This window comes from Armigeres subalbatus, chromosome 2, assembly GCF_024139115.2.
Source record: "Armigeres subalbatus isolate Guangzhou_Male chromosome 2, GZ_Asu_2, whole genome shotgun sequence".
Lineage (NCBI taxonomy): Eukaryota > Metazoa > Arthropoda > Insecta > Diptera > Culicidae > Armigeres > Armigeres subalbatus.
Genome location: NC_085140.1, coordinates 440,712,903 through 440,738,334, shown reverse-complemented (window position 1 = coordinate 440,738,334; position 25,432 = coordinate 440,712,903). Strand labels below are relative to the sequence as shown.

The 25,432-nt window shown below is 39.3% G+C and overlaps 1 protein-coding gene across 6 annotated transcripts in view; it reads left to right on the top strand.

Moving 5' to 3' along the window:
- Positions 1-25,432, top strand: part of LOC134213662 (blastoderm-specific protein 25D) — a 71,322-nt gene that overhangs the window by 1,252 nt on the left and 44,638 nt on the right. For 2 of the 6 annotated variants that reach the window (XM_062692920.1, XM_062692921.1), the window contains exon 2: positions 13,512-14,339. In XM_062692920.1, the coding sequence (XP_062548904.1) occupies positions 14,042-14,339 (298 nt within the window). In that variant the 5' untranslated portion in view covers positions 13,512-14,041. Of the gene's footprint in view, positions 1-13,491; positions 14,340-25,432 lie in introns of all 6 variants that reach the window. The other 4 variants (XM_062692918.1, XM_062692922.1, XM_062692916.1 and 1 more) reach the window with 2 other exon arrangements.

Genomic DNA, 25,432 nt, shown 5'->3' with positions numbered 1-25,432 from the left:
GCTACAGCGTCGATACACCTATGCCTGGCGTTTTGTAGAGCTCCATAATCGTCGGTCTTGGGCGATGTGACACATTCCATGGACTTCTACGCCAAGGGACCAAAATTTTAAACTGAAAATTAGGGTCCAATATCTTTAGGACACGAAAATGTATATAGGGGGAAAGACGGCTTCGGCAGGTTTTGTTCTATTATTGGCAGGGGGGTTTTTGTCGACCAAATTTTATGAAATTTGGCCACAATGTTCTTTGATATGCAAAGATCGTTTAGGCCAAATTTGAGCATAGTCAGACATAAAAAAACCCCCTGCCAATAATAGAACAAAACCTGCCAAAGCCGTCATTCCCCCTAATTAATTAAAAGATAAACATTTGTTTCACTGAAAATTGGTTTGGGAACATATTTTAATAGCCAATCAAAATAGTAGGCTTTTAGTATGAAAAAAAGACTTCCTAATCTAATTTTTACAAATGTGCTCCATCGCACCTAATTGGATCCAAATGTATTGGTTAATACATGATGAAGTAGAGTTTATGATAGCCTTTTTGTGAGCCAATTGTATTGATTCGAAAATTTTTGTTTTCTTGAAATTTTTGTACTTTGAAAACAGTAACATTGAAATGGTATCGCGTTACGAAAATAGTCGCATAATTGATATTACACAAAAAGTACACACATTGGAAATATAATACTTTGGATTCTCTTAGTACTCGTCCAGAGCTTTATTTTCATGTTTTAATATCCAAAATCGGAGCATTTTTTATTTAGTGTTTGACTGAAATGAGAGATAACCGGATTTCGGTGTACAGTATCAGTATCACAATGGCCCAGAAATAGAGAAATAAAACTTCTTTTTAGTATATTAGGGTTTGTACGTGAATAACGTAACAAAATTGGGGATGTAACGGGGTGTATCATTTGATAACTGTCCATACTAAAAAATGAGTTCGCAATTCGCATGCAAAAAATGTTACGTAGTGGTGGGAAACTGCAAATTTTGGTATTTCGTAGAACTCGTACTGGTCATCCATAAATTATTCACGAGAAATTTGAGCTAATTTTTTTTTTGTTCGAATAGATTGTGAGGCTTTTTAAAGCTCTCTTCGCGCTCGATATCACCATGTACTCATATGAGTAAACGTAGCGAACAGTGTGCTCTCGAACACGGCTTCCTTCTACCCTTTTACGAACCTTCAGACTCTTTTGCGGATGCCATGTAGGTCGTTTTTTTGCTTCAATTGTTTATTTGAAAAGCTCACTTTTAACATGATTCTTATACATATTTTTGGCTTTGGAGAGCAGAAAGACTCGTGCTTTTTCTTTGGATTTGATGATTTTTAGTATTTTTATTTATTTTCCTTACGTTCGCAATCATTTGTTTATGTTTATTTTTTATTTTATTCTGCATTATTTGTTTTTATATTCACAACCGAAATCCGCACGGCCCAATGCTTGGTTCATGAATTTCTACTAATATCCCAGTTGAAAACAAATATTAGTTAATTGCAACACTTAAAGGAGGCGCCGTAACCATGCGTCAATTTAGCCGATATTTCAGCTTACCGAATTTCACCGAGATTTACACAGCCTAGAGCGTTGGTCACCGGCAGTGGAAAATATAATGGATAGCAATGATAGCGTCAGGAAATAAGGGTCCATTGAAAAAGGCAAACAGGGGGCTTCTGTGTGAAACATTGGAAATTTATTGATTTCCCAGTTAAGTTAATCGAGATGAACCTGTTTAGGGCTAATATCTCGTTAATAAAGACATAATATATTCGGTTTTTGTGTTTTATTTTACATCAGGAAATCGACACTATTCTAAAAATTTTAACTCAAGAGCGTAAGGGCGTAAAAAAGAAGACTGAAAGCAACAGAAAGATACATCTTCAACATTTCTTGGGCCATCATTACCTTTTAAAACGCTTAACATAGAAAAAAGGCAACACAGAACTTTTCATCTTAAAAAACAAATCACTTCTAGGGAGATCGATCATCTGACCACGAACTTAAAAACAGATCCGGATTGTACCTGTGTGTGACTAATATGAATATCAGAAAACCTATTACCATTGATTTCGTTTTGAAAACTGGATATGTGACATGAATGGTTTTGGTTCAATTCCAAATTTTGGGCCGGTTAGTCCCTAAAGTCTTAATAGTCGAAACACTAGATCGTGGCCACCAACTCGAACAACATTCAAAGATAGAAAATTTAATAATATCCCTTGTCGAATGCTACATGCCGCATTGAAATCTGCTGAAATTATGCACTCTATCAACGAGAAACATATTCGCGTAACGCGACACCATTTGCAGAACACTGTTCGTCGATCAGCGTAACGCGGTGGTGTTGAAATCAATCCATTGAATTTCATTGTAATTTCCGTTTTTACCCACAATTTGAGTTCACAGCCTCATTTCTGTTGATGTATATGAGGAGTGCTTGGAATAAATCGAGATTCCAAACTATATACCAGAGCTAAAAAACGCACTTGCATTGCAGACGACGAAAAAGTTCATTTCAGCGATGGTGTCGCGTTACGAAATGCAGCGCGTTTTATTTACTATATTTAAAGCAAGAAATCTTAAAGTGAATATTCTACCGTGATGTGCCCTAATTTCGCGCGCGCCCTAACTTCGCGCATTATAAAATAATTTATTTTTTTCAATTTTTAGGTGCCAGTCAAAATTGAAAAATCTGGAGGATTATAAAATATCATTGTTGTTGAATGTTTTTCACGAAAAAATTTGAAGAACAAACTTGGTTTAGTACACCAAATAAAATTATTTCAATTTGATCCTCCCATCGATCGCCCTAGCCAAGGTCAGGGGGGTTGACGGTACTGAAGATAATACTCATCTGTGTATCATATCACATTTGGAGCACTTCAGTGCGCCTCTAACGATTCACAGTAGATCGGCTGCTTTGCAGACTGAGCCCCTGATCGTATGTCCCGGCATACTTATCAGGTATAGCTCTTTACATGGAGGATCCGCTAGGGCTCATTAGCACTCTCCAAGGGGTCGGGAAATTAATCAATTTCTCGTCAACTGGAAGTAGCGAAGCCAACGCGTGGCCATAGGTAGGATAGGTTGTAATATAGATTGAAATTGAGAAGTCTACTTTGTATTTTAGAGACATTCAATTTTCAGAATGTTTTCAATTGGGAGTGGAGAACTATTTAGACTTATCAGGATTTACATCAGGTTGAAAAATTCAAAATAGTAATTTCATAGCAAACCAGAAATCAGCCAAGAAAAAACGTAGGATTAAAAAAAAATAGATTGATCACAAAATGAAATAATAATATTGAACATTTTAGATTCAGTAATTAAACAGAATTTTATTTTTTTATTTTTGTTTCAGAAATGGTTTAGAGCAGCCAAGGTAGAAGTTTACTCTACTATTGGATAGAAAAAAACTAAATTGAAATTCTGAGATAGAAGAAAGACAGAAGAAAGAAGTAGAAATTGAGCTTTAAAAGAGAAAATAGAGATTGATAAAAAGGGAAAAGAAGATATTGATAGATAGAGGAAGGACACAGGATTTGTAAGACAATACTCAACAATTCTTTTGAAGTTTTATACATACTGTATCTAACAATGACTAAAACACTAATAAGACAAAGTTATAAAAGACCTTTATGTTGAAACATAACAGACAGACAACCGACAATAACACAATGACAATAACAGATCTAAAATATAGAAGACAAGTAGTGTTTTACATTAATTATACAACTCAGAATAATAGAAATGACTATCCAACGAGTAGTACATATTTTTAATGATGTTATTAATATAAATCAGTGGTTCTCAACCTTTTTCATAAGAGGTACCCCTTCCAACTTTTGCATACTTTGAGGTACCCCCCCCCCCCCCCTTTTAAAGGTATAAATTTATTTTCATTAGTACGTGAAATGATTTTTATTAGGTTTATACATTCCTACAGGACTTGTCTCCTAAAAGTAAGCTCCTGCGTATCTTGAAAAGAGCCTTCCGAGCTTTTTGAAGGGAGGCTCCCGAAAGACGACTTTAAAGCCCTTGAAAGGGGGCTTCCGAGCTTCTTGATAGGAGCCGTCCGACCCTCTTGAAAGAAGACTTCCACGCCCATTGAAAGGTGATTTTCGAGCCGCTTTCAAAATGCTTCTGAACCTCACGAAAGTAGGTTTCCAAAATTCAAGAAAGAAGAATTTCAAGCCTCTTAAAAAAAGCTTTCAAGCCTCTAGTAAGGAGGCTTCCGAACCTCTTAAAAAGGGGTTTCCCGAGCCTCTTGAAGGAGCCTTCCGAGCATCATGAAAGGAGCCTTCCGAGTCTTCTGAAAGCAGCCTTCCGATCTTCTTGAAGGGAGGCTTCCGACCCACCTAAATAGAAGCTTCTGGGCATCTTGAAAGGACGCCTCGGAGCCTCTTCAAAGTATAGGCTTCCGCGATTCTTGAAAAGAGGCTTCCGAGCCTATTGCAGGGAGGATTCCGAGCCTCTTGATTTGAAACCTTCCAACCCTAGTAGCACACATGTTCCATATGGGTTACTGCAACTAATATGTGACCAGATTTAGTCACAATGAAGTTGCTGCAACCATTTTTGCCTGACTTGTCCTGCTCGAGAAGCCTTTGAAAGGTGGCTTTTGATCATCTTGAAAATACGCTTCTGAGCCTTTTGAAAGGAAATTCCAAGCCTCTTGAAGGGCGAAGAACGATTCTCTTGCAACTAAGCAACTGAGCATTTCGAAATAAAAATCCTTCATGCCTCTTCGTACCTTCAAACTCAAGATTTTAGTTACAAAGCATATTCTTAACATATTATCCAATATTTTGTTTTTATACAACATTCAAACATTTTCAAAATTTATTCAGTAGACGTTTTGTCCCTTTGATTTTTTGTCGCAGTGCCCTTCATACACTGCGCTGGTTGTGGAGGGCAGGATTTGATAAGTTTCGATTTACTGATAGTCATGCATATTATGTACAAGAAGAAGTTTCAACATAAAAATAAATTACCCAATTATTAAAACTTTATCAGTAAGCTTTAAATGGAATTGTAATACATCAGCCATTACGCATTGTTGTTCGAGGTACCCCTTGGGACCAGCGAAGGTACCCCTTGGGACCAGCGAAGGTACCCCCAGGGGTACATGTACCCCAGGTTGAGAACCGCTGATATAAATCAATGCTTCATAATCGTAAAATTCATTCATTTAGCTAGGAAATAGACGCAATGAAGCATTACCATACCATTGATAACTGAATCTTGGACCAGACTTTAAAGACTTGAATTTTGAAGAGCGGAATAGAACATGACCATTTGACTACTGAAATTTATGATATCAGACAGTAGGGGAAACTGGGGTAATATGCACCCCCGGGGCAAAACGACCCTTTGACGCTTTTAAGGACATTTTCGGCAGATTTTCAGGAGTGTTTACAACAGCGCATGTAGTTTGGATCTCGAACTACGAATCTAGCAGTAAACATTCTTGAATGTTTGTCTTAAACACCACCAAAAAAGCCCAAAGGTCGTTTTGCCCCGGGGGTGCATTTTACCCCAGTTTACCCTACTGTAAAAAAAAAAAAAAATACAGTACTGTAAAGGATATGACGCCATAATCTTGATCAACCGCCAAAATAATGGAAGCTCTCAGATTATTATGTCGATTTATTGCAATAGTACTTAAATTAATTTATTGTATATTTACGATACCATTTAAATTATTCCATGTTGAAACAAAGTCCACTAGTATGATCCCATCACATTACATCAAAGTGTTATCAAAGCCGAGCCTGCGGTGGTGGGCGCGGTGACGCGTTTTGACAGAGAATACAGAATTACTGTCAAGATGCGCCGTTGCGTTAATCGCTGTAGAACGGCCTTTACTTGGAGATGGCATAAGTACCACCCGTTGTCAACATAGACTACTATTCGGTATTGAATGTCGGCTCCAAGAAAACATTAAATCAACTTTACATGTTAATTATTCGGAAAACATTCATGCGCGTGATGAGCTTTCATTATTATTATTATTTGTTTTTAAACTGACAGACTGCGGGAAGGGAAATGTATCGGTATGATCACAATACGAACCCAGACCGCAGTGACCTAGTGAGCAACATAACTTGAGTCGTCTGCTAGTATTGTGTATCACATGGATAGCCCAGCCGAGATACCAGTCTATTAAAACTACAACTGGTCAACCCTCGAAAAAAAAAAAATTGATCCTCCCATCGACCGCCATATTTGCTTGTGCTTAGCACAGCGACGAATAACATGACCCAAGTAAACAAATGATTTTACTGTACAAAACTGGCTACTTTTTGGAAATATTTGTATCCATTATGCTCTGTTGGATATGTTTATTCGTCATTACTATTGAAAAGTGTAAAATTTTATGTATTTTGTGTTTATTAAGACTTTTGCTTTGTGCGCGAAATTAGGTATATGAGAGTAATTATGGTGCCTAATTTCGTTTATTGTTGTTGCGTAGTTTTATTTGCAACATTCTAATGAAACAAAAGCAAAACAATACCCAGGACAGCTTTACACTGAAAAGAACTCGAAGAGTTCATTCCCATACGCTTTTTATCTAATTTTTAGGCGGATAACCACCGACATCGACTAATGTTGACTTGAAAAATCTTATTGATCAGTGCCTGCAATAGCTATCAAATCCGATGTATAAAATGATGCTAAAATGTGCTATGTTTAAAATGATGCTAAACTTAAGATAAAACTACAGCAGCTTTTTCAATAATGTATATAATATTGAAGATGTTTTGTATAAAACACATATTTGAAGATGTCTCATGTCAGAGATAGCGGAATTTAAGACTTTCTTTCATGACGTCCCGAAAATTTAAACTTTTTTTTATACACCAGCTAAACATTGCTCATACAATGCCTTTTTTCTTAAAATATGGTTTATATTTCAGAAGAAAAGGATATTTTAGGAATTATGACTTGTGTCAACTAAAATGCATGAAGTAAAATCTAAGCAAAGCTCCAGGATCGAAATATAGGCACATACCATTTTGACTAAAGAATGGGTCACTGACGGCTGTCCGATACCGTTATCTGCATATTTTGAACAATGGATGCATGCTTCTATTGGTTAATTGATTATATTTCATCAAACCAATAACGATATTCAATTCCAAACATGAGCGAAGTTAGGAACATTTTTGCGCGAAATTTGGAACTATCCTATTTTCTTGCGCGAAATAAGGAGCATACAACGGTCTTGGATTCATACTCCAATTTTTTTTAAATAGCAGCAAAATTTGCAAATAACATTTTTTTGAGAACCTAGAATCCTTCTACTACGTGATGCAGTAGCAAATGTTTCCAAAGGGCCATTACATGTTGTTTAATGAGCCTTCTTACTTTGTCAGATCTTAAGTGCGCGAAATTAGGGTACTTCACGGTATCAGAAAGGAAATTAAGTGAGGATTATTATAAACCTGTTTAATCATATGCCCCCGAAGCTAACTTTCGAATGCAGACCTAATTTCTCGCTGAAAGTCGGCTCCTCATGGTGTCGCGTTACGCTGGAATGTGTCATGTTCCTCCAGTTTCCCCGAACGTTCAGGGTCCCCAGGTCCGATTCCACCGCGTGCAGCCAGCGTATTCATGGCCTTCCACGAAGTCGCCGGCCCCTATCTGGTTCTCTGTTGAATATTGTTTTCGCTATTCTTTCTTCCGACATTCGCACTAAGTGACCAGCGCACTGAAGTCTGCCGTATTTTATACGATTCACAATATTTTCTTATTTGTATACTTGATACAGCTCATGATTCATGCGTCTGCGCCACACACCATTTTCTAGTTTCCCTTCGAGTATTGTACGCAGCACTTTTCGCTCGAAAACCTCGAATGCTATCCGGTCGGAACCTTACACACTTACACACAAAGGATAGAGTAGAAATGTTAAATAAGGCAGGGGTTCATCAAATTATTTGTTCACAGTGTGTTAAAGTATATGTAGGTCAAACAAAAAGATCGTTAGATGTAAGGCTTAAAGAACTTATTGCAAAAGTAAGTAAGGCTAAGAGGGAAACTGATAAGGGATTAAATTATGAGTTTAAGTCTAAGGTAGCTGAACATGCACATCAGGAAAATCATTCTATTACGACATCAAACGTTAAAATTTTAAGATATGTCTTCTCCGTGGAAACTTGATGTTGCTGAGAGCTTGGAAACAGAGGCGTCGCGTGGTCAATTCTTCAACCTGTGCACCGAGCGGCGTATTTCGATTATCAGTTGTTTGCAGCTGTCAATGTATCGGCATTAAAATTACGAGTAAGCACGCGCTGGTGATATTTTTTCAAATTATATTTGTTGTAGAAAAAAAGTTAAGTATTCAATGATGAAAATTATGACGAGTTGATGATTGCTCGTGCTTCCCATATCAAAGTTAAATATTTTGAGAAAAACCTGACCTAAAAAAGGGACCTGAAATGACACATCCAATATAAACGATTCATCTTCAAGCGTGTTTCCCATATGTTTCGTCTATCTGCTTCTAAGCTACATCCCATTTATCGAATTAAACTCAAACTAAGCTTAAAGTGACAGTGCGTTAAATTGAAAAACAAACTAATCTAGGGAATCATAATGCTTTTCAATATGACATATAATACATTTATTCAATGAAACGGTATCTTTTAATTTTAATTCAATTTATTTATTATGTGTTCAGAAAATTGAAATATATTAAGAATGATTAGACGCCTAATACACATTTGTAATTAACATGGCATACATATGAGAAAAATTGGGTCTGTACATTGAAGTTAATAATCTAAACGTTCCTCAGTTATTAATTATTCTATTTTAGTTTATTCCTTTGATGAATTTTTTTCCGAAAGGCTGTTTTCATACCACGTGTACATATGTCGAACAGTTTTAGATGTGTACTTCCCACCATCAGCCAGCGTACACATCTGATCATGCAATTTTTCATTAATTTGTGTGAACTATGGATACCCCTCTACCCCCTAAGTTGTCCACATGGTATATGAATAGCTCCTAAATATTTTGAATATTGGATTTGACGAAAAATTCATCATAAGCCAAAATCCCAATCAATATGAAATATTATTGCGCTGTTCACACTAAATCGAACTGCACAGTTTGAAAGTGTGACGGATGGGAAGTGTGATCAAAACTGTTACACATGCAATTCGACAAATGTTGACATTTAGAACTGTCAAAACTAAAGTTGTTATTTGATTGTCTGAAGTAGCAATTTGCTCTAATTTATTTATAATTTCTATCTAAAGCTGTTTCCGAAAAAGTATTTATACGGCTGAAAGTGCAGTTTCAAAAAGAACAATTATGGCCAACGTGATACTACAGAATGTAGAACATAAGCAAGCACGAACACCAAGTACCATTGTCTTTACGATTATTACTTTCCCGGGATGACAAGGACTCAGCTGGCACTAATCTACCGAAAGAGTAAATCTACAATCGGCAGCTGGATTGATCAGGAAATACTCCGATTCTGTTTGGAATTGATGTCATTTGAGTGGAATATCTATAATCTTGTATTTCTTGATGAAGTGTCGCTAGACAACAGAGGTATTTTGAGGAACCGAGGCTACGGCGCAAAGGGAAAAAGACTGGTTTACCGTGGCGAATTCGTGCGTCGACCAAGAGCATCAATTCTTTGTTTTCTAGGTCTTCATGGTGTCTTAGATTCATTTGAAACAGAGGACACTTTCACAAGAAAAATATTTTTCGAATGTTGTCGTGAGATTGCTTTGAAAAACAATAAAATTCGTCGATATCCAGGAAATAATTCCGTATGGATAATGGATTAATTTATTTCATTTATTTAGTTAACATCTAAACAGATAACACTGAATCAACAATTTGACGCCACAATGCACGGTTCGAGGCCGCATCTCTCCATCCTCGGATACGCCCCACGCTCGCCAAGTCGTTTTGCACCTGGTCTGCCCATCTCGCTCGCTGCGCTCCACGCCGTCTCGTACCTGCCGGATCGGAAGCGAACACCATCTTTGCAGGGTTGCTGTCCAGCATTCTTGCAACATGTCCTGCCCATCGTACCCTTCCGGCTTTAGCTACCTTCTGGATACTGGGTTCGCCGTAGAGTTGGGCGAGCTCATGGTTCATTCTTCGTCGCCACACACCGTCTTCTTGCACACCGCCAAAGATGGTCCTAAGCACCCGTCTCTCGAAAACTCCGAGTGCTTGCAAGTCCTCCTCGAGCATTGTCCATGTTTCATGTCCGTAGAGGACAACCGGTCTTATTAACGTCTTGTACATGACACATTTGGTGCGGTGGCGAATCTTTTTCGACCGCAGTTTCTTCTGGAGCCCGTAGTAGGCCCGACTTCCACAGATGATGCGCCTTCGTATTTCACGACTAACGTTGTTGTCAGCCGTTAGCAAGGGTCCGAGGTAGACGAATTCCTCGACCACCTCGAAGGTATCCCCGTCGATCGTAACACTGCTTCCCAGGCGGGCCCTGTCGCGCTCGGTTCCACCCACAAGCATGTACTTTGTCTTTGACGCATTCACCACCAGTCCAAATTTTGTTGCTTCACGTTTCAGGCGGGTGTCCAGTTCTGCCACCTTTGCAAATGTTCGGCCGACAATGTCCATGTCATCCGCGAAGCAAATAAATTGACTGGATCTGTTGAAAATCGTACCCCGGCTGTTACACCCGGCTCTCCGCATGACACCTTCTAGCGCAATGTTGAACAACAGACACGAAAGTCCATCACCTTTTCTTAGTCCCCGGCGCGATTCGAACGAACTGGAGTGTTCGCCCGAAATCTTCACACAGTTTTGCACACCATCCACCGTTGCTTTGATCAGTCTGGTAAGCTTCCCAGGGAAGCTGTTCTCGTCCATAATTTTCCATAGCTCTACGCGGTCTATACTGTCGTATGTCGCCTTGAAATCAACGAACAGATGGTGCGTTGGGACCTGGTATTCACGGCATTTTTGAAGGATTTGCCGTACAGTAAAGATCTGGTCCGTTGTCGAGCGGCCGTCAACGAAGCCGGCTTGATAACTTCCCACGAACTCGTTCACTAATGGTGACAGACGACGGAAGATGATCTGGGATATCACTTTGTAGGCGGCATTAAGGATGGTGATTGCTCGAAAGTTCTCACACTCCAGTTTGTCCTTACTTGTAGATGGGGCATATAACCCCTTCCTTCCACTCCTCCGGTAGCTGTTCGGTTTCCCAGATTCTGACTATCAGTTTGTGCAGGCAAGTGGCCAGCTTTTCCGGGCCCATCTTGATGAGCTCAGCTCCGATACCATCCTTACCAGCTGCTTTATTGGTCTTTAGCTGTTGAATGGCATCCTTAACTTCGCTCAAGGTGGGGGCTGGTTGGCTTCCATCGTCTGCTGAACTGACGTAGTCATCTCCTCCGCCGCCTTGACTTTCACTGCCTGTACTCTCAGCGCCATTCAAATGTTCCTCGTAGTGCTGCTTCCACCTTTCGATCACCGCACGTTCGTCCGTCAAGATGCTCCCATCCTTATCCCGGCACATTTCGGCTCGCGGCACGAAGCCTTTGCGGGATGCGTTGAGCTTCTGATAGAACTTGCGTGTATCTTGAGAACGGCACAGCTGTTCCATCTCCTCGCACTCCGCTTCTTCCAGGCGGCGTTTCTTTTCCTGAAAAAGGCGGGTCTGCTGTCTCCGCTTCCGTCTATAACGTTTCACGTTCTGCCGGGTACCTTGCTGCAGCGCAACCGCCCGCGCTGCGTCTTTCTCCTCCAGAATCTGTCTGCACTCTTCGTCGAACCAATCGTTCGACCCATATACCCGACGTTGTTCTCCGCTGCGTCGTTAATGGCTGCTTTGACTGTATTCCAGCAGTCCTCAAGAGGGGCCCCATCGAGCTCACCATCTTCCGGCAACGCTGCCTCGAGATGCTGCGCGTATGCAGTGGCGACATCAGGTTGCTTCAGTCGCTCTAGGTCGTACCGCGGCGGTCGTCGGTACCGAACATTGTTGATGACGGATAGTTTTGGGCACAGTTTAACCATCACCAGATAGTGGTCAGAGTCGATGTTAGCGCCACGATATGTCCTGACGTCGATAATGTCGGAGAAGTGCCGTCCATCAATCAGAACGTGGTCGATTTGTGATTCTGTCTGCAGTGGTGATCTCCAGGTGTACCGATACGGGAGGCTGTGTTGGAAGTAGGTGAATGGCCATATTCTTGGAGGCGGCGAAATCAATTAGTCGTAGGCCGTTTTCGTTCGTCAGCCGGTGAGCGCTGAACTTTCCTATAGTCGGTCTAAACTAAACTCCTCCTCTTGGCCAACCTGAGCGTTCAAATCTCCTATGATGATTTTGACGTCGTGGCTTGGGCAGCTGTCGTACTCACGTTCCAGCTGCGCGTAGAATGCGTCCTTATCATCATCAGTGCTTCCGGAGTGTGGGCTATGGACGTTGATTATGCTGAAGTTGAAGAACCGGCCTTTGATCCTCAACTTGCACATTCTCTCATTGATCGGCCACCACCCGATCACGCGCCTTTGCATATCGCCCATCACTATGAAAGCTGTTCCCAGCTCGTGTGTGTTGCCGCAGCTCTGGTAGATGGTATGATTACCTCTAAACGTTCGCACCATTGATCCCTTCCAACAAACCTCCTGCAGCGCTACGATGCCGAATCCACGGTCCTTGGGCACATCGGCGAGTATGCGTGTGCTCCCGATGAAGTTGAGAGATTTGCAGTTCCACGAATCGAGTTTCCAATCGCTAGTCCCTTTTCGTCGCAATGGTCTTCGCCGATGGTTCCGGTCCGTACTCTCTTGTTGATTTATGTTTTTTTTAAAGGCTGGTTTGCAGGGCCTGACACTAAACCACCTCAATTTCCGGAGGACCATTCCTCCTTATTTCCGGTGAACCATCGTGCACAGTTTCACTGAGTCCCTCGCTGGCACTCGGACGATGATCAGCTGCCCCTAACATGGAGAACAGACGCTGTTGGGAGCCGATCCTGACATGGAGAGCAGGCGCTCAGTAAGATTTGCAACTACGGAAAGGAGCAATTGTTCATTGTTCACATTTTGGTAAAAAAATAAATACAAATTCATCCAAAGGTTATATCATTCAGCAACAAATTTAGTCAAGATTAAGAAACCTAACTCACTAATTGTGATAACAAGAAATAATATTTTATTCATTTTTTGAAAATGATGAAACTGATCAATGTTACCCCGCTGATCAATGTTCTCCGGATTACCGTATTGCTCAAAAGTTTCATCTCCTCGAAAAAAGTCACTATGCAAAATTTCAGCTCAATCGGACTTTGTTAAGTGTTTGACCAAGGTGGTCAAAGTTTCAACTGTGCTGAAAACATGGACTTTATAGGATCATTGCTGTTACATAATATAAACGAATATTGTAAATTGTACATCTGACAATGGATTGAGAATCGCTGCGATACCCAGTGGAAACTCATAAAACAAACGGTTAAATATACAAATATAGATAATACAGACCTTTCCCAGCAAATAAAAAAGTCTCCCAAGGCGAAGTATCGCGTGTTCAAGCGGCTAAGAAAAAGGAATGTCACAAAGGCCATCGAATTAATGCTTCTTGAAAAAAAAAAAACAAAAGTTTGGCCAATAAAGCGCTGCTCAGTGCAGGCATACCCAAGAAGCCGAAAAGTCAGGAGTGTTTTGTGCATGCCCTAGAAAATATTATTGTCTGAGAAAATAGTGCTTGTTATGTTCACGATCATTGTGTGGTGGCCGCCGATGGTCGCTATTTAGAAGAAAGAAAAAACGCAGTCAAAAAGTGGCGAAAAGCGCGAAGAAAAATAAACAACATAAATCATTGTCGTATATGCTTCGTAACGGCGGTAGTGATTCGCGGGAGAAACAAAAAAGAAAACCGTACAGTCCACTGGTCGGAAATCGGAGTGCACGTGATTCGATCCGGCTAGTTTGGCTGGTCGGGAGGCTTGAGCCAACCACACATTAAAAGTAGTTCAGTGGAGTGAAACGTTTAACGGCATTGAAAGAAGCGTCTGGCGGAGATGGCTCTATCGTCGGATCCGTACGAGCAGAAGCTGTACAGCTTGTTCCAAGAACACGATGTCCACTCGCGGGGAAAGCTGGGCCGGGAAGCACTGATGAAGCTGTGCAAAACGTTGGAGCTGGCGAAACCGGCGGAATTGCTGAAACGGCTGCTACGCGACGGCAGCAGAAGTCAGGTATCGTTCGGCGAATTCCGTGAAGGTTTGCTGTTCATACTGAGCGGCGAGGAACCGGAGCCGTCGACGTCATCGCCTGCACAGTCGCATAAATCGCAACGAACTGTGCCAGGTCAGGCAGGTTAGTGTCGGGTTGGCGGGAAAACGAATCGATGTAGTGCGCATACAAGGCATAGTGACGATTAATATTTACCAACCGTTTAACCGGTTATTTGAAGTATACAAAACTAAAATAGATTGAATTAAATTTTTATTTCGATTTTCAGTGTAAATGCTGTTTGCAGGGTGTCTATTATAAAAGCATTTAACTATCAAAAATTTTATATATAATTTTAATAATTGCCATTGAAGGAAACACGGCGAAGTATTTATTAAAAATGATTTTCTCAAGTGGATGATTGTAGGTAAATGTTGTCAGCTTCGTGTTCAATATTGAAATTTTTTGAAATATGTTAAATGCTCACTCGTTTAGCTAAGAAAACTGCAAGTTTTCAACGAGAGGAGCCCAAGAGGAAGCCAAGATCCCAGCGTGAGGTAAACAGATGCAAGTTCACTGACTCACTCGCTATACGTATTGCAGATGATAATTATAGATTGCTCCGACACCGCTGCTGCAGCGATTGAAGTTTTGTGATTGTATGTCACGAGAAAAGTGTTTGCACCGTGACGTACTCGACCCGATGATTCGTAAGTTTAGTTAAGTTTGTACATAGATACGATACATCTTCAGGAAAAATAATTTGTCTTTCACATGCCTATCTACTCTCTCTCTTTTTCATTCAAACGAGACGTAAATTAGGGCAACTATTTTGGTCGATTGAATGGGTGATTTTTATCTCTCTATTTTAAAAATTTTCTTCTGAAGGTACGAACCAGAAATGATAATACCAGACAGTTTTTCGTTGGTTACATATTTCCGTTAGCTTTTATTTTCTATTTTATACTTTTGATAAAACTATCTAAATGTCAATAACATTTTTAGATGATTTTTCAACAGATAACAATATTCGAATGAAATAATCATGGAATTGAAAATAAAGCCACTTCTTGAATTTTTGTTTTATCGCAAATTAGGGTTTCTTACTCAAATTCTGGCATAACATAAGAACTGCATTGTTTTATTGATATTTCTCGCAGGAGCTAGCTTCCCCTGAATGTTTTAGGCCATGTAATCTTCTAAATGGTTTATCATCAATTTGAAGATAAGTAATCCTTGTTCACCATAGTTGAGAAGCGAAGTTGAGAATCCAATTTTATTTATTTATTACCAGACTAAGGGCGGAGTGGCCTGTGCTGCACATAATTTGATTTGGAATCCAATCCAATTCAAATCCAATCCAAATCCAATCCAAATCCAAAAGAATCCAATCCAAATCCAATCCAATCCAAATCTAATCCAAATCCAATCCAAATCCAATCCAAATCCAATCCAAATCCAAATCCAATCCAAATCCAATCCAAATCCAATCCAAATCCAATCCAAATCAACCAAACCAATCCAAACCAATCCAAACCAATCCAAACCAATCCAAATCCAACCAAACCAATCCAAACCAATCCAAACCAATCCAAACCAATCCAAACCAATCCAAACCAATCCAAACCAATCCAAACCAAACCAATCCAAACCAATCCAACCAATCCAAACCAATCCAAACCAATCCAAACCAATCCAAACCAATCCAAACCAATCCAAACCAAACCAATCCAAACCAATCCAAACCAATCCAAACCAATCCCAATCCAACCAAACCAACCAAACCAATCCAAACCAACCAAATCTAATCCAAACCAATCCAAACCAATCCAAACCAATCCAAACCAAACCAATCCAAACCAATCCAAGTCCAATCCAAACCAATCCAAACCAATCCAAACCAATCCAAACCAATCCAAACCAACCAAACCAATCCCAATCCAATCCAAACCAATCCAAACCAATCCAAACCAATCCAAATCTAATCCAAACCAATCCAAACCAATCCAAACCAATCCAAACCAATCCAAACCAAACCAATCCAAACCAACCAAACCAATCCAAACCAATCCAAACCAATCCAAACCAACCAAACCAATCCAAACCAATCCAAACCAATCCAAACCAATCCAAACCAATCCAAACCAATCCAAACCAATCCAAACCAACCAAACCAACCAAACCAATCCAAACCAACCAAACCAATCCAAACCAACCAAACCAATCCAAACCAATCCAAACCAATCCAAACCAATCCAAACCAACCAAACCAATCCAAACCAACCAAATCCAAACCAAACCAATCCAAACCAATCCAAACCAACCAACCCAACCAAACCAACCAAACCAATCCCAATCCAATCCCAATCCAATCCAAACCAACGCCAACCAAACCAACAAAATCTTATCCAAATTCCATTCCAAACCAATCCAAACCAATCCAAACCAATCCAAACCAATCCAAACCAATCCAAACCAATCCAAACCAACCAAATCCAATCCAAACCAATCCAAACCAATCCAAACCAATCCAAACCAATCCAAACCAATCCAAACCAACCAAACCAATCCAAACCAATCCAAACCAATCCAAACCAACCAAACCAATCCAATCCAAACCAATCCAAACCAATCCAACCAAACCAACCAAACCAATCCAAACCAATCCAAACCAATCCAAACCAACCAAACCAATCCAAACCAATCCAAACCAATCCAAACCAATCCAAACCAACCAAACCAATCCAAACCAATCCAAACCAATCCAAACCAACCAAACCAATCCAAACCAATCCAAACCAATCCAAACCAATCCAAACCAATCCAAACCAACCAAACCAATCCAAACCAATCCAAACCAACCAAACCAATCCAAACCAATCCAAACCAATCCAAACCAATCCAAACCAAACCAAACCAATCCAAACCAACCAAACCAATCCAAACCAATCCAAACCAACCAAACCAATCCAAACCAACCAAACCAATCCAAACCAATCCAAACCAATCCAAACCAATCCAAACCAATCCAAACCAACCAAACCAATCCAAACCAACCAAACCAATCCAAACCAACCAAACCAATCCAAACCAATCCAAACCAATCCAAACCAATCCAAACCAATCCAAACCAACCAAACCAATCCAAACCAATCCAAACCAATCCAAACCAACCAAACCAATCCAAACCAACCAAACCAATCCAAACCAATCCAAACCAATCCAAACCAACCAAACCAACCAAACCAACCAAACCAACCAAACCAATCCAAACCAATCCAAACCAACCAAACCAATCCAAACCAATCCAAATCCAATCCAAACCAATCCAAACCAACAAACACAATCCAAACCAATCCAAACCAATCCAAACCATTCCAAACCAATCCAAACCAATCAAACCAATCCAAACCAACCAACACAAACCAACCAATCCAATCCAATCCAAACCAATCCAAACCAACCAAACCAATCCAAACCAATCCAAACCAATCCAAACCAACCAAACCAATCCAAACCAACCAAACCAATCCAAACCAATCCAAACCAATCCAAACCAATCCAAACCAATCCAAACCAATCCAAACCAATCCAAACCAATCCAAACCAACCAAACCAATCCAAACCAATCCAAACCAATCCAAACCAATCCAAACCAACCAAACCAATCCAACCAACCAAACCAATCCAACCAACCAAACCAATCCAAACCAACCAAACCAATCCCAACCAATCCAAACCAATCCAAACCAACCAAACCAATCCAAACCAACCAAACCAATCCAAACCAATCCAAACCAATCCAAACCAATCCAAACCAACCAAACCAATCCAAACCAACCAAACCAATCCAAACCAACCAAACCAATCCAAACCAACCAAACCAACCAAACCAATCCAAACCAATCCAAACCAATCCAAACCAATCCAAACCAATCCAAACCAATCCAAACCAACCAACCAATCCAAACCAACCAAACCAATCCAAACCAACCAAACCAACCAAACCAATCCAAACCAATCCAACCAACCAAACCACACCAAACCAATCCAAACCAATCCAAACCAATCCAAACCAATCCAACACAAACCAACCACATCCAATCCAAACCAATCCAAACCAATCCAAACCAATCCAAACCAACCAAACCAATCCAAACCAATCCAACCAATCCAAACCAATCCAAACCAATCCAAACCAATCCAAACCAACCAAACCAATCCAAACCAATCCAAACCAATCCAAACCAACCAAACCAATCCAAACCAACCAAACCAATCCCAAACCAACCAAACCAACCAAACCAATCCAAACCAATCCAAACCAATCCAAACCAACCAAACCAATCCAAACCAACCAAACCAATCCAAACCAACCAAACCAATCCAAACCAACCAAACCAATCCAAACCAACCAAACCAACCAAACCAACCAAACCAATCCAAACCAATCCAAACCAATCCAAACCAACCAAACCAATCCAAACCAACCAAACCAATCCAAACCAATCCAAACCAACCAAACCAATCCAAACCAATCCAAATCCAACCAACCAAACCAATCCAAACCAACCAAACCAATCCAAACCAATCCAAATCCAATCCAAATCCAATCCAAATCCAATCCAAATCCAATCCAAATCCAATCCAAATCCAATCCAAATCCAATCCAAATCCAATCCAAATCCAATCCAAATCCAATGCCAATCCAATGCCAATCCAAATCCAATAAAAATCTTATCCAAATCCAATAAAAATCTTATCCAAATTCTCTTCCAAATTCAATCCAATCCAAAAATCCAATCCAATCCAATCCAAATCCAATCCAAATCCAATCCAAATCTAATCCAATCCAAATCCAATAAAAATCTTATCCAAATTCTATTCCAAATCCAATCCAATCCAAAAATCCAATCCAATTCAAATCCAATCCAAATCCAATTAAAATCCAATCCAAATCCAATCCAAATCCAATCCAAATCCAATCCAAATCCAATCCAAATCCAATCCAAATCCAATCCAAATCCAATCCAAATCCAATCCAAATCCAATCCAATCCAAACCAATCCAAACCAATCCAAACCAATCCAAACCAAACCAATCCAAACCAATCCAAACCAACCAAACCAATCCAAACCAACCAAACCAATCCAAACCAACCAAACCAATCCAAACCAACCAAACCAACCAAACCAATCCAAACCAATCCAAACCAACCAAACCAATCCAAACCAATCCAAACCAACCAAACCAATCCAAACCAATCCAAACCAATCCAAACCAACCAAACCAAATCCAATCCAAACCAATCCAAACCAATCCAAACCAATCCAACCAAACCATTCCAAACCATTCCAAACCAATCCAAACCAACCAAACCAATCCAAACCAATCCAACACAAACCAATCCACATCCAATCCAAACCAATCCAAACCAATCCAAACCAACCAAACCAATCCAAACCAATCCAAACCAATCCAAACCAACCAAACCAATCCAAACCAATCCAAACCAATCCAAACCAATCCAAACCAATCCAAACCAATCCAAACCAATCCAAACCAACCAAACCAATCCAAACCAATCCAAACCAATCCAAACCAATCCAAACCAATCCAAATCCAATCCAAATCCAATCCAAATCCAATCCAAATCCAATCCAAATCCAATCCAAATCCAATCCAAATCCAATCCAAATCTAATCCAATCCAAATCCAATAAAAATCTTATCCAAATTCTATTCCAAATCCAATCCAATCCAAAAATCCAATCCAATCCAAATCCAATCCAAATCCAACCAAACCAACCAAACCAATCCAAACCAATCCAAACCAACACAAACCAATCCAAACCAATCCAAACCAATCCAAACCATTCCAAACCAATCCAAACCAATCAAACCAATCCAAACCAATCCAACACAAACCAATCCAACATCCAATCCAAACCAATCCAAACCAATCCAAACCAATCCAAACCAATCCAAACCAATCCAAACCAATCCAAACCAATCCAAACCAATCCAAACCAATCCAAACCAATCCAAACCAACCAAACCAATCCAAACCAATCCAAACCAATCCAAACCAATCCAAACCAACCAAACCAATCCAAACCAATCCAAACCAATCCAAACCAATCCAAACCAATCCAAACCAACCAAACCAATCCAAACCAATCCAAACCAACCAAACCAACCAAACCAATCCAAACCAATCCAAACCAATCCAAACCAATCCAAACCAACCCAACCAACCAAACCAATCCAAACCAATCCAAACCAATCCAAACCAATCCAAACCAATCCAAACCAATCCAAACCAATCCAAACCAATCCAAACCAATCCAAACCAACCAAACCAATCCAAACCAATCCAAACCATCCAAATCCAATCCAAATCCAATCCAAATCCAATCCAAATCCAATCCAAATCCAATCCAAATCCAATCCCAATCCAATCCCAATCCCAATCCAATCCCAATCCAATCCAAATCCAATCCAAATCCAATCCAATCCAAATCCAATGCCAATCCAAATCCAATAAAAATCTTATCCAAATTCTATTCCAAATCCAATCCAATCCAAAAATCCAATCCAATTCAAATCCAATTAAAATCCAATCCAAATCCAATCCAAATCCATTCCAAATCCAATCCAAATCCAATCAAATCCAATCCAATCCAACCAACCAAACCAATCCAAACCAACCAAACCAATCCAAACCAATCCAAACCAACCAAACCAACCAAACCAATCCAAACCAACCAAACCAATCCAAACCAATCCAAACCAATCCAACCAACCAAACCAATCCCAACCAATCCCAAACCAATCCAAACCAATCCAAACCAATCCAAACCAATCCAAACCAATCCAAACCAATCCAAACCAATCCAAACCAACCAAACCAATCCAAACCAATCCAAACCAATCCAAACCAATCCAAACCAATCCAAACCAATCCAAACCAATCCAAACCAATCCAAACCAATCCAAACCAATCCAAACCAATCCAAACCAATCCAAATCCAATCCAAACCAATCCAAACCAATCCAAACCAACCAAACCAATCCAAACCAATCCAAATCCAATCCAAACCAATCCAAACCAATCCAAATCCAATCCAAACCAATCCAAACCAACCAAACCAATCCAAACCAATCCAAACCAACCAAACCAATCCAAACCCAATCCAAACCAATCCAAACCAATCCAAACCAATCCAAACCAATCCAAACCAATCCAACCAAACCAAACCAAACCAAACCAACCAAACCAACGCAAACCAATCCAAACCAATCCAAACCAACCAAACCAACCAAACCAATCCAAACCAATCCAAACCAATCCAAACCAATCCAAACCAATCCAAACCAACCAAACCAATCCAAACCAATCCAAACCAACCAAACCAATCCAAACCAATCCAAACCAATCCAATCCAAACCAATCCAAACCAACCAAACCAATCCAAACCAACCCAAACCAATCCAAACCAATTCATATCCAATCCAAACCAAACCAAACCAACCAAACCAATCCAAACCAATCCAAACCAATCCAAACCAACAAACCAATCCAAACCAATCCAAACCAATCCAAACCAATCCAAACCAATCCAAACCAAACCAACCAAACCAATCCAAACCAATCCAAACCAATCCAAACCAATCCAACCAAACCAATCCAAACCAATCCAAACCAATCCAAACCAATCCAAACCAATCCAAACCAATCCAAACCAACCAAACCAATCCAAACCAACCAAACCAATCCAAACCAATCCAAACCAATCCAAACCAATCCAAACCAATCCAAACCAATCCAAACCCAACCAAACCCAATCCAAACCCAATCCAAACCAATCCAAACCAATCCAAACCAATCCAAACCAACCAAACCAAACCAATCCAAACCAACGCAAACCAATCCAAACCAATCCAACCAATCCAAACCAATCCAAACCAATCCAAACCAATCCAAACCAATCCAAACCAATCCAAATTCAATCCAAACCAATCCAAACCAATCCAAACCAATCCAAACCAATCCAAACCAATCCAAACCAATCCAAACCAATCCAAACCAACCAAACCAATCCAAACCAATTCAAACCAATCCAAACCAATCTAAACCAATCCAAACCAATCCAAATCCAACCAAACCAATCCAAACCAATCCAAACCAATCCAAACCAAACCAATCCAAACCAATCCAACCAATCCAAACCAATCCAAACCAATCCAAACCAAACCAATCCAAACCAATCCAAATCCAATCCAAACCAATCCAAACCAAACCAATCCAAATTCAATCAAAATCCCATCCAAACCAATCCAAACCAATCCAAACCAATTGAAACCAATCCAACCCAATCCAAACCAATCCAAATCCAATACAAACCAATCCAAACCAATCCAAACCAATCCAAACCAATACAAACCAATCCAAACCATTCCAATCCAATCCAAATCCAATCCAAATCCAATCCAAATCCAATCCAAATCCAATCCAAATCCAATCCAAATCCAATCCAAATCCAATCCAAATCCAATCCAAATCCAATCCAAATCCAAATCCTATCCAATCCTAATCCAAATCAAATCCAATCCAAATCCAATCCAAAACCAATACAATACAAATCCAATTCAATCATATCCAAATCCAATCCAAATTCAATCTAAATCCAAATCCAAATCCAATCCAAACCTAATCCAATCCAATCCATTTCAAATCCAAATCTAATCCAAACCAAATTCAATCTAAATCCAAATCCAATCCAAATCCATTCCTAATCCAATCCAAATCCAATCTAAATCCAATTCAATCCAAATGATTTGTGAATGATTTTACCAAAACTGAGCACGAGAGATGCGTGAAAAGCGCAAAAATCGGATTGAATTATTTTAGCTCCGTTATGCTTCACTGTATTTCAGCCTTTGGAATCAAGTTTAAAATAGATTAAAGATAACTATACTCATTTATGATATTAGGTTTATGTGAAGCATGATTTCACGGAAATGTGATGCCAAGTGGTATTAATCATGATCATGTTTATTTCTATGAAAATGCAGTTCCGTCGTTGATATTTCTAATTAACAGTTGAAAACAATACTAATTAGTCCTTTCAAATTTAAAATAATTAGAAAAAATAGGAAAAGTAAAAATATTGACATCGACAAAGCTACGTGCAAAGTGCGAAGGCGAAGTGGGAAAGTTTGGAATCATTTTTTTTTTATTTCTAAGATTCGACGAACCGAGTGCAGAATGAACCATAAATTAATATTGAGGATTATACAAGACAGTTGGGAAACTTTTTGAAAATTATTAATCATAATCCTACGTCTTCTAAAAATCACACAAAACAATGATTTTCTATACAGTTTGCCGGAAATGGGTCTGTGTACCAAAGTAGTAATTTACCCTATTTATTTATTGCACACAGGTGGCTACGCAGTGTATTTTGAACAATGCTAGACAGCGTGGCTATCGGCATTCGCCACAATCATATTGCTCTACAGGCATGATGCCAATTTAGTACAAAGCCCTCAGCAACATTCGAATGCTGTATAAACTGCACTGTGATAGACAATGAATACAAAGGCAATTCATGATTCAATCACAGTATAGTGCTAGCCCATGACGCCAGTTTTTCGTTCAACATACTTCATTTCAACATATTTATTTCGATGACCAAACATCAAATATAGAGGAAAATGAAAACACGTCTCTCGATTGAATTTAGAATATATTTACGATCAGGATTATAACTTGTTGACTCCATGATTTTTTTTAAATTTCGGGCTGGATCAAATCTTTGAAATGTGTTCAATCAGTCTAAATTAAGGGCAACTTCTAGAGTGTTCACAGTGTGTTTGATTCGAATGATAATTGACTTTATTTGCATCCATTGAAAATGGCACATTATCTAATCAGCGCAATGGTCACGCTGTCTGGAGCTATGATAAATAAAGCTCCTATAATTTCTGACAAATCGAAATGTGATGCACGATTCATTCGATCATCCATCCAGAAATAAAGCTTATTGCATGTTTGTACCTACCTACCTACAAGTACCGTAAGCCAGAGGAAGATTGATCATTTTTTTATTGTTTTGTAAATATTTCCTCCGTTAGTAAAATCATGGCTGGTTTCAGATTCTTAAAACGAGGACTACTACATGTAACGTATAAGGTTGTTGTTATTGATTGTTTGGTCATTTTAAACTTGTTTTTAACATCTTTTTTGTCAAGTTTTTTTTTTTATTTTTCAATTTGGGGTAAATTTGATCATAAAACGTTTCAAATATTTATCTATTAAAAAATATATTAAAAATAAAAACGTTTCAATGCGAGCGATTTTTTTTTTATAAAACAAGTTTCTGTAAACGCCTTAAGGTAGGCAATTATAGTTGGAACCCCTTACGCTGAGACGATGTACATCGATTGTTTCGAGAAAGGCATCATCACCGCTAGTGGAATTCACTGGATTTTCCACATTTAAAATCTAAATTTTGAAACAAAAATATGGATTAACCAAGAAAATAAGATTACTTATCACACAATTATAGGTACGAGCTTATTTTTTTATATTCGTTATGAGTGCTTTTTTGAGTTCAAAAATTAATGTTGATTTTATTTGTCAAATTTTGGTGAAAAATAAATCCAAACTATTCCAAAGATTATATCATTCAGCAGCAAATTTAGTCAAGCTTAGGAAACCTAACTCACAATAAGTAATTGTGATAATAGAAAAAATATATCATTACTTGAAAATGGTGAAACTGATCAATGTTACCCCGGTGATCAATGTCACCCCGGATTACGGTACCTACATATATATTAATCAATAAACACGATTCCAAAGCTATAGATATGGATTGAAAGATTCGTGCATTTATGTAAAGACTTACGACTGGTTGACATCATCGTAGTAATACTTAATTGAAGCATTGAATTTTGTGTGAATAGTAGACTTCTATCATTTATCTAACTCGTCTGAAATACCTCTCATGCTGATGTTACGAAACCGACTTCCGATTTCTTCATTGTAGTTCCTAAATTAGGTCACCGAATTAGAGCTTGCACGTTCAACGGTTCACCTGTTAGCGATCGATATTCCACCATTCAAAACTCTTTTTTTTTTCGTTTGTCATGCCCAGAGGCAATCGCCTCGCGCACTACTACTGTAGAATGTGTAGAGATAGACAATCAACAATCAACAGAACGAAACGG